This window comes from Mandrillus leucophaeus, unplaced genomic scaffold (genome assembly GCF_000951045.1).
Source record: "Mandrillus leucophaeus isolate KB7577 unplaced genomic scaffold, Mleu.le_1.0 Scaffold62, whole genome shotgun sequence".
Classification (NCBI taxonomy): domain Eukaryota; kingdom Metazoa; phylum Chordata; class Mammalia; order Primates; family Cercopithecidae; genus Mandrillus; species Mandrillus leucophaeus.
In genome coordinates, this window is record NW_012106697.1 from 4,455,913 (window position 1) to 4,466,822 (window position 10,910).

Sequence of the window (10,910 nt, forward strand, 5' to 3'; positions counted from 1 at the left end):
TGCCACCACGCCTGGCTAATTTTTGTATTTTTAATAGAGATGGGGTTTCTCCATGTTGGCCAGGCTGGTCTTGAACTCCTGACCTGAGATGATCCACCCACCTCGGCCCCCCAAAGTGCTGGGATTACAAGCGTGAGCCACCGTGCCCAACCAGGGAAGGTATTTTTAATACTAGTTACTATTTATTAAATATGTATTAGGTCTCGGGGACAGGGTAAGCACTCAACATCCATTATCTCATTTAATCCTCTCAGTCTACGAGGTAAACATCAGTATGTACACTTTACAAAAGAAGAAATTGAAACTCAAAAAATTCAATAATTTGCCCCAAATCACACAACCAATGAGGAGCAGAACTGGGCTCTGAACCTAGACTTTTGACTACAAAGCCCATGGCCTTTACCACCATCTTGTAATGCTGAATTGAAGAGAGAAAAGTTACTTAATTGTACAGGGACTTGGAAGTTTCCTCTGTGTATCTGATCTGATCCCCCATCCTTTCTTTCATGCCTCTGAATTCTTACATAGGCCTTTCATAATGACCTCCATCGCAGTTGGAAGGGGTAGGAGGGTGTCCAGTTTTAGGGGGGTTGGTAGCAGTCAATCAGTATAATTTTGTTGTAATTTGGGAACTGTCAACCTGTCCATATTTGTAGTTTACTTAATTAGGCCTTCCTGTCCTATTACAATTATATTTTACAGAAATCAGTCCCACTACTGTTGTCATCCCTAAACTGATGAAGCAGAGAATACAAAGACTGAGAAACAGCTCTGGTGATTCTCACTTAAAAGGAGGGAAAGTGAATGTGTGACCTAGAGTTGTTAGACTGATTTATAAGCTGAAGCTGGGAAATATCAGTGGAAATTGGAGCATCTAATGTCTAGTGTTAGGCCAGGTTATGCTGCAGAATGAACATGGAAGAGAAGTACAGGGTGGCTTAAAATAGGAATTTATGTTCTGTCCTATGTGATGCACTGAAGGAAAAGGAAGACATCATATTACTCAGGTGCTCTTGTTGGTCAGGTGCTTTACAGAATTTCAGGACATCTGGGAGATCTTGCTAATTGTTGTCATCTAGGACTGGTACTTCGTCATCATTTTATCCCTGTTGCTAAATGGCTTTAACTTCATTCTGGTTGAAGGACTGGAGCACAAGTGGCAGCTGGTGTTGGAAAACATCTCGTAAGGTAGCAGGGCCTTGCCTCTTCTTGTCTATGTATGTAGGACCTTTTGATTCTACATGCGTTTGAGGACCTGCCATGTAAAAGCATTCGGCTAGATTTATTCCATGTGCCTAACATATACCACCCTGGACGCAGTTGATGGGTTATAGCGGGGAGCCTTAGCAAAGGCATTAATTACGGTAGCCTCTGATTGGTCCCAGGGCTCATATTTCTATCCTACCTTTTCTGCTACGCATCTCTTGCAAATAGCTAAATGGTCCAATAAAAGTTTTAGTTGTTCCTATCAGAGATGTCAGGTATCACCTCTGGCGATGGGGAAGGTGGCTCTTGGCCAGGGCGCTCTCACCCATCCCTCCCCATGGATGGCCCCTTTCTGCCTGACTCTCTACCCTTTCTGCCTTGTCTGTCTCTGCTTATTCTGTGATAACCTTTTTATCTCTAGTCAAATCTGAGTAACAAGAGCAATAGCTAATATGACTCACAAAAGGTTGCGGACTGGAAAGATCATGAGTTTCTTCTGTAGACCAATGAGCCAATTAATTCGTCACTTCACCTAGTGGCATTAGACAGACTGATCAGCACAAAGGCTCGGGTGATGTGGGGGTCATTCTTTTTGGTGCCCTTGGCCACCATGGTTACTGTTGTTTAACTCTACTCCCATTAGAAGTTTCTTAGTAAGTAATAGCTAATGGACACCTGTATTTCAGTATGATTGATGGATGTCTTCTGTTTATGCTGTCTTTTGATTAAAATGATTTACTCAAATAATAGCTTAGGAATTGGACCTGCTTTAAGATACCCATTAGGTGTTGAAGTAAAGCATTAGGAAACGTTTAAAGAGTTGTTATAGAATCTCTAAATATTCTAAAATTCCTTTTCTGTGCTGTTTCCTTCGTTGACTATTGCCAACAGGCTCAGCCTTCAACTTTTGAAATCAGTGGCATTTGAAACAAACCTACAGTAAACTAGTAAAAGTGCCTTTTCATTGCCAGTTTTCTTCTGAATGTCAAATACAAACATTGGAAAGTCAAGAATAGTAATCTGGTTTCAAAGGAAAGCTGCTTAAAACGCAGGAGCATGTGAGGTAACGGGAGCCGTCTACTCTGCCCCACCATATGGGTGCTGTGGTCTTCCAGAGAGCACATAGAAAAGAAGTATGTGTGTGTGTGTTTTTTTTTTAGAAGAGCTTTTTAAAAAATATTGTAGTAGGCCTTCTGTTAAAAGAACCAAACAGCGTTAATACATAAAATTGGGGTTAATAAATTGAATTAAATTGTAAAACACAAGATTTGTCTGAGGCGCTGCATCCGAGAAGTTGTTCACTTAACTGTAACCTCAGAAAGCAGGTGATTTCCCCAAACCCAAGGGCATATAAGATAACACCTGGCAAATGAATCTGAAGAGTTTGTTGAGAGGAATAGAGTTGTGTTGTCGCCATGCCCATAGTACATTTTACAGACATGTTTGACTATTTTTATGAGGAATCACAATATCCACTAATTCTTGTGATTTTATTGGCATCTATAATTTTAACTTGAGTGTTAATTTTGGCAGTGCAGAGAACAAAAGGGGCACACATTAGTTCTGAGGAACAAAGCTGAGCAAGACTTTGAATTTAGAAAGAGAAAATGATGAAGCTTTTATTGTAAGGAAAAAAAAATTACTAGCCAGTATATGGAGCAATTTCTTTGAAAATTAAAGCCTAACTTTTTCAGATCCGATGAGTGTTAAAATAGTTTCCCCAGAATGATGGAAACAGAGCTAGACACCCGTACTATATGATGCTTTTATGCCAGAATTCTGCTGCATTGATACAGGATCATAGGTTTTAGGAGCCTGAAGGAACCTTTGAAATCATTTCATCCAAACTCTCATTTTACAGATGAGGAAACAGGCACAGAGCGGATAATTGTATTTTGTTTTAAGAGACTGGATACTTATCAAAATATCTCTCAAATGCTTTTTGTATATTGGAAATTTCCCAATTATAAACTAGTACAGTTTCAGAACCGCATTTGTAAGTGAGTTGTTTTGGTACGAGAACTTCATTAATGTCAAAGATAACTCTTCAACCCAGAGAATAGATTACATTCACATTTGCAATGAAAAATAGTACCTTAAAAGGAAAACAAGATAATTCTTACGGAATGTTGGTGCTTGAAAAAAAATTATTTAAAGAAAGCTAAGATAGAGGATGGAGGCTGGTACTTTCCAGGCTGTTTGCTGTGATGCAGTTCACCTGGGGAAATTCTGGCTTTCCTTTTCTTACACAGTTGTATGAGGATGGGTGCTTTAAGATGGGATGACATAGTTTTATGTTGGCTTCTGGAGCAGGTATCTTTTGGAAAGCTACGGATGTCACCCAGGAAGGAGAGAGTGTAAACTGTTGTGAAAGTCACATCCCAGGAGCGGTGCTGGCCTCCTGCGTGTGCACAGGCTGAGGAGTTCCTGGAACCTCAATTAATGCTGCAAAAAGTGAAAATGCCACTTATAAAGGACAGGGCTTCATTACAGTCTTTTTTATTATTATTATTATTTTTGCACAAATAGAACCGAGATAAGAACAGTTTTAGAACTTGAGTGCTTAAAGGTATTTGATGTATAATAGGAATTCGGATACTTCTTGAAAGAATGAATTATGTGAGAGAGAGTTTTTTTTGAAATAACTCCAACTAAAGTAATGGGCCAAAAGTTGGACGGGGAAAGTAGACAGAGGGATTTAAATAGTGAAAATGGATGCGCTTGATAAAGCTATTTCCTGAGGTAGGGGTGACTAGCTGTAGACAATCAAAGAGCAGGTTGGCATCTGCAGGACCTCTGCCTGTTGTCCGTTGCGCGAGTGGTTTTAGGAGTCACTAGCTCTTTCTCCTCAGTTGCACAAGAGGGATTTTCTCATACAAGCATATCATGTGTTTTTGTCTGTATGAAAACATGGGCAGTGCCCCATCCACGTCGAGAATAAGATCTAAGCCTTCTTGTCAACCAGGATCTGGTTGGTCTATTTTTCTCTGTATCTCACCACCAGCCTGCCTCAGGGGAGCCTGAACCTGCCACAGCTCCCCAGGCTCAGCTCCGCGCGCTGCCTGGTCTCAGTATGCTGCCTCCCGCGCTGCCTGGGCTGTTCTGCCTCTCCTGGAGGGGGTCCATCTTCCACGCCCCTCATCATCCACCCGGCTACTGTTTCTCTTCATGCCAGTCAGCTGACAGTGACCTCACATGAAAGCAGTCTCCATGTTTTCACTCATGCATTTTAAATGTTAAATGCTCTTAAAACAGAAGTTTACTTACAATTGTAATCCTTTCATGTCTTTTCACATTTTAAGCTCACTTAAAAATCTATGGAATGCTTCCTTTGTCCAGGACACCGAGTTTGGTTTTATCTGAAATAGCCTAGATTTGACAAAAGTCCTCTGAGGACTGTACTGAAATGGATGTTCGTAAGAAAATAAAGCTGAACTAAAACCTATCTACTCCTTCTTTTTTAGAACAATAGGACAGAATTATAGCAGTTTAGAAAGAATTTTGTAGCTGACAAAGTGCCAGTGTGCTTTAAGATGAGTTGTTGTTATGAATGTGTTCTGAACTAATTCTGAAGACAGAAAAATCCATCCTATAAATTATAGACAAGTAAGTTATAATTCATATTTCATGCAAAATATGGTAGTTTCTGTAGATTATGTAGATTATCATGACCAACAATATTTTAGCAGTACTTACATTCTGTTTTTTCTTCTTTGAAGAAATAAATGTGGTCCAGTAATTGGAAGAATTTTCTGGTAGCATATCTTTTTTTTTTTTTTAATACTTTAAGTTCTAGGGTACATGTGCACAACGTGCAGGTTTGTTATATATGTATACATGTGCCATGTTGGTCTTAAATATGACTAGTTGGCTCATTAAGCAGGTTTATATAAGATCCACAGAAGATTATGGTAAACTTGAATATGTTTATGTTGTGTTGAGAGACACTGGTGATTCCTTTAATACAGATCTTAAATGCATGTTCTAAACTTCACTTAATATATAATTATTCTTTTAAAAAATTTACTCATTTTTCTTAATTTTTAATTTCTTATTGCTATATAATAGTTGTATTATAAAGTTATTTTTCTATAGTAACTGCTGTGTTTGGAGGACTATTGCTCATGCAGTTAATTGGGGGAGTCTTAGAAATTGCATGGCTAAATTTATTCTCTTTTTGTTTGTTTGCTATTATTTAGCAAAAATATTAATAAAATTACAATCCTTTAAGATTACTAAGAAATTCCTTGGATTATAATGTTAAAAATGGATATTCATTCATTCAACAAATATTTGTTGGGTAAGCACCGCATCATTCTAGGTGCTGGGAATGTGGCATTCACGTTGCCTTCTGTCACGGAGCTTACATTCGAGTGGGTGAGACAGACAGCAAACCAGTGAACCAAACCCACACGCACACATGCAGGGAGAGAAGACAATAAACTCGGCTGTGTTGGAACGGCAGTGGACCAGACAGTCAGGTTAGGGCTTTCTGATGAGGTGCCATTTGAATTGAGACCTAAAGCATGAAAAGCCAGTCTTGAAAGGTCAACCCAAGGAGCATCCCAGGCCAAGGGCACAAAAAAATACAAAGACCTCGAGTTGAGGAAATGCCTGACATGCTCAAAGAATAGAGGAGGTTGTGAGTGGCAAGTAAGGATGGAGGTGGGGAGTGGTCCTAGCATTGGGTGGACAGGTTCAGACCATGCGGGCCCTTGTAGGCCTACCAAAGAATTCAGCTTTTCTTCTAAGTGCAGTAGGCAGTCCCTGAAGGATTTTTTGCAGGGAAGTGGTGTGCTTTTTGTTTTCCTAAGAGGACCCTAGCTGCTCTGTGGAGAGGGGAGTGTTGGAGGCAGGAGGGAAGGCTGAACATCATCAAGTTATGATGGACCAGGTGAGAGATGATGGCAGTTCGAGGGAGCTCCAGGGATAGAATCCAGGGGACAGACCAGGCAGCATTAGGGTCTAGACAGCATTGCTGATGGGCTCGGGGATGGGAAAGGAGTTGAAAGTAATATATCTTAGTGCAACACAAAAATGAGATGAGGTGGCAACAGTTATTTAGAACATCCAAATTCCATTTTGTTCTACATTCTGAGTTAAAAGTTATTGCCCATATTCATTATTATAGTGAAACTGAGCTTTTCCAAAGCAAATGCCATTCAGACACACTTAAAACATGCTGCCTCTTGGAGTTGGCTGCAATGAATGAAAAGAAATTAACCGAGAATATGGCAGTGAAACCAAACAAATTGTTTCCGCTAAATCCGTAAGGACAATCATGACCTAAACTTAAGCAGTTAATTTTGCTAATAGTCATTTCTTTTTTACAGAGAGTTCGAGTTTCTTCTTATGACCTATACAAAAATCTGGAAATAGTCCGACCTGCATTTTGGGGATCATAGTTGGTATTTTAGTATCTTTCATCTTCTGAGATGTTCTTAGTTATATAATAGGCACACATTAGAAGGTATTAACCTCTCAAGTGATACCCAAGTCCAGAGGTTCTGGAATCTGCATTGATCCTCTCCCTCTTTGCCTGCTGATCCTACCTTCCTTTTCATCTGACTTTTAAAATCATCCCGGGTGACTTTCAGGGGCTAACTTATCACCTCTGTAAGAAAGCTGGCCTCAGTGCCCCTGTCCTATCCAGTGGAGGTGGAGTGAGAGAGAAGGAACCACAGGCCAGTGTCTCAGACTGTCTGTGCCTGAGCTGTAGGGCCTGCTGTGGGGAGGGCGGGGCCAAACAGGTGAACTTCCCAACTCCCACCTCCGCTGCAGCTCGCACCAGCACTCAGCCAATCTTTACATATTTTGTATGTATTTTTTGATTTAGAGACAGGGTCTTGCTCTGTCGGCCAGGCTGGAGTGCAGTGGTGCAATCTCAGCTCACTGTAGCCTCGACCTCCCGGGCTCAAGCGATCTTCCCACCTTAGCATCCCAAGCAGCTGGGACCACAGGCATGTGCCACCATGCCCAGCTAATTTTTGTATTTTTTGTAGAGATGGGGTCTCGTCATGTTGCCCAGGCTGGTCTCAAACTCCTGGGCTCAAACAGTCAGCCTGCCTTGACTGCTAGAAATGTTGGGATTATAGGTGTGAGCCATCACGCCCAACCCACATTAGGTTTTAGAATAAGACTTTGTTTGGGCTGGGCATGGTGGCTCACACCTGTAGTGCCAGCTCTTTAAGAGGTGGCCAGACTGTAGTCCTAGCTATTTGGAAGGCTGAGGTGGGAGGATCTCTTGAGTTCAAGGTTGCAGTGAGCTATGATTGTGCCATTTCACTCCAGCCCGAGCCACAGAGCCAGACCCTGTCTCAAAACAAAACAAAACAAAACAAACAAACAAAGACAGCTTTTTTGGGGGGTAAAAAAGGATATGACAAGTCTTTTCTTTAAGATTTAAATACATTGTTCTAGGCAGTTGCAAACTTGCCCACTGAGGTGGTCCTAGCCCACATCATTCTGTCTTTTTTGAGTCACCAATATGAATTGAGGTTCACAAGCCAATGAGTGAAACTCACATCCCCCAAAATGGGCCCAAGTTCACGCTCACTCTCACCTGCTACTGCCCCACAAAATATCACAAGAATTTTTCCGAGGGCGTCTCTTTTTGATGCCTGTGACCCATAGGCCCCAGAAATGTGTGGCTTCTGAGCTAGGTCAGTTCCTGGCTTCTGCTGATTTTTCTCTCTTCCTTCTTTTCTGGATGTGGGTGCTCCTGTCTCCCTCTGGCCACTGGGACAATGTCTTATCCTTCTCATATCCATCTTGCAGAGAGTGGAGCTACAGTAGAGCTGATGGGAGCCCCATGTGGTCCAGGGAAGGGGGGCATTGAACTGCGCTGGGTTTGGGAAGGGGGTGAGGCCTGGGCCTTGGGCGCTAGAGTCCTGCTGCTTTGTCCGAGGCACCTGCTGGACTCCCCCCACACATGCTGATCTTCATCCCAGGCCCAGGTGCCTGATTTCGTCTAGCAAACCATTTCTCGTCTAGCCCATCAGAGCAGCAGGGACCCTGCACTCCTCCTGCAAACTGGGAACTATGGCTGGGCACGGCTTTAAGTACCTGACAGTGAGGAGGCTGGTCCACGCCAGAGCAGCCAGACACCTTGTCAGGGAGGGTGTTACTTGATGCCACCGGCCCACCCGAGTCTCGGCTTTGGTCAGCCATGGTAGCTTGTTACGTGCTTCAGAAACAAAAAAGGAGAGATTATGTACGTACATTTAGGAAATCAGATTAGAAACTTAACAGACCCCGTGAGCCCCTCTGTGTTCTACCGTGTTGATAATTTGCATCCTCTTTGTGTAGGACGTCTTTTCAAGTGCAACCTTGGAGAACCCCAGGTATAAAACAGGTGGCACTCAGGTGACAGAAGTTGACTTTCCTGCTCTCCCAGCCTCTGCTTCTGCTGGGGGCACCTCTGTACCAGAAATATTCCAGGAAATTCTAGGCATCCTTGGAGCATCACTGGAAAATCACTGCACTGTGGCATAAAGACGAGAAATGAAGACCGATATTTGCATTGTAGGTTGACATCTCAAGAGTCACCGTCCATCACCCCTCCGATAAGGGGTCTTCAGCCTGTCCTGCCTCCACGGGCCCTTTTAGTGTGCAGCAGGCCACAGTCTCTGAGGGAATTGTAATCTGCCTTCTCCCACCCCTCCCAGGCCATCATCCCCACGACCACCACAGTCATCTTTCTGAAATCCACACCTGCCTTTGGCCTTCCACGGCTCACCACCCCTCATAGAATGCAGAGCTTGGACACTCAGCTCTTTGTTCATGGTCGTCCCTACCTACCTGTCCCCCTTCTCTTCTGTGCCCCAGAGAACATCTGCTTATAGGTCCCAGCCCCGCAGGGACACGCCTACTCTTGAGCACTGGGTTCAGATTACACCTCCTTGGTGGAACCTTGGAACTTCCTGCTTCTGAGCCCCACCCTCACCTCCCCGTGCACCGTTATCCTCCCTCTCGCAGCGCCCAGGTGTTGTTCTGTTCTCTTGTGAGCCTGCCACACAACATTGGGAACTTTGATCTACTTGTCTGTCTCCTCCACTTAAATAGAAACTGAGGGCAGAGGTGTTTGGGGAGAGGCGCGCACTCACTCTCTGCAGCTCCTGTGCCCCCAGCAGATGCGTAAAGGCGTTCAGTGTTTGAATGAATGAATCATCAAGTTACACAAATGCAATTTGTCGGGATATGACTGGCAGTTATTAAATAAATCAGCTCCAAGTTAATAAAAACGGAAATAAAAGCCTGTTGTGGCAAGACTTTCAGTACTAGGACTATTTAAATGAGATCTCAGATGTTAAAGGGCGGTTTTATTTGTTGAGGCAGTAGGAGCTTCCACTGCGTGTGGAAGTCTTTCTACCTGAGTGGGATTGGCTGTGGCTTCTGTGTTCAGAGTGGAATTGGCAAGCAGTTCTGTGTTCGGAGCTGACTGTGTTCATCAGACCAGGGCTGGGTGGGCACGTGAAGGTGGGAGGGGTGTGGACGGGTGAAGGTGTGTGTCTGACAGACGACCGGCTCTTTTAATGAACCGCTCACTTGAAAACTGTCTTTCCGCAGGTGATGTATCACCAATCAGTATGTCTCCCATCAGTCAGTCTCAGTTTATTCCACTCGGGGAAATCCTCTGCTTGGCCATCTCAGCAATGAACTCGGCAAGAAAACCTGTCACCCAAGAAGCACTGATGGAACACCTGACCACGTGTTTCCCAGGTAACGAGGCGGGAACGGAGCGTTTTCCAGGTGGCGGTGTGCTCTGGTCACTCTAGGACTTCACATGGACTGTTCTTCCTATGTTTAAAGATAATAGGAAAAAACTCTTCCCCAAAACTGACCAGAAGCTTTCCTTACTTCTGTAATTAAAAATTCAGGCACCTGCATGACATCAAAAAATAACTTAACTGCTTCAGCTGCAATACTTTTCAAATTGGCACCGAGAGGAAGAAATTAATTCAGAATTCATGAAGGATCTGGCAAAAATGACCCGGACTCCAGTCATTCTTTGCAATCTAATCTTTAAATACATGAATGTGAGGGTTCAACAACTGAAAACTTTAGTCCTGGGGAGTTAAGCTGCAGAAAGGGTCATGTCAAAAATTAACATATCTTACCTATTTGTGTCATGGCTTGATGAGTTTTAAGAAAAGAATATTTGATAAATTAGGATTTCATTTTTAAAAAATAAAATATTTACTTTTTTCTTAAATATTATAAAAAGGAGGCAACAGCCCAGCCGTTGTGCGAGTGGCATTTGATGCTTTTGTGCTGGAGGGCGTTAGGAAGGGTGACAAGCTGCAGAATGCAGGACCGTCTCTCAAGAGAGCCAGTGTATTGTCACCCCACTCCCAATGGACATCCTGCCAGAGCTGCCAGTCTTATGTTTCAAGAGAATCTGGAAATTTGGTCTTATGGGAAATCTCTACATTTCTTAAATATTGACAATTGTATGTGTGTATACGTTTTAACATTTGTGTGCCAGCAACGTGCAAGTCAAATGAAATCCATTATCAGGCTACCAGTTTACCAACTTGGTGTGGACTCAGCCTGTTTCTAGATTGAAATAGAGATTATATTAAAAGGGAACGTTTGATATATTTTTCATTCAACTTAGAAGAGATCTTAGTAAATATAAGCTGTTAATTGTATCAGTTAGCTTTTGCTACAAAAATTCTGGGTAACAAACAACTACAGAACAT

At 42.8% G+C, this 10,910-nt stretch overlaps 1 protein-coding gene across 1 annotated transcript in view; it reads left to right on the forward strand.

Moving 5' to 3' along the window:
- The window catches only part of STOX2 (storkhead box 2), a 121,170-nt gene that overhangs the window by 91,153 nt on the left and 19,107 nt on the right, over positions 1–10,910 (forward strand). Inside the window, exon 2 of the mRNA XM_012000152.1 lies at positions 9,775–9,927. Coding sequence (XP_011855542.1) covers positions 9,775–9,927 — 153 coding nt within the window. The remainder of the gene's footprint in view (positions 1–9,774; positions 9,928–10,910) is intronic.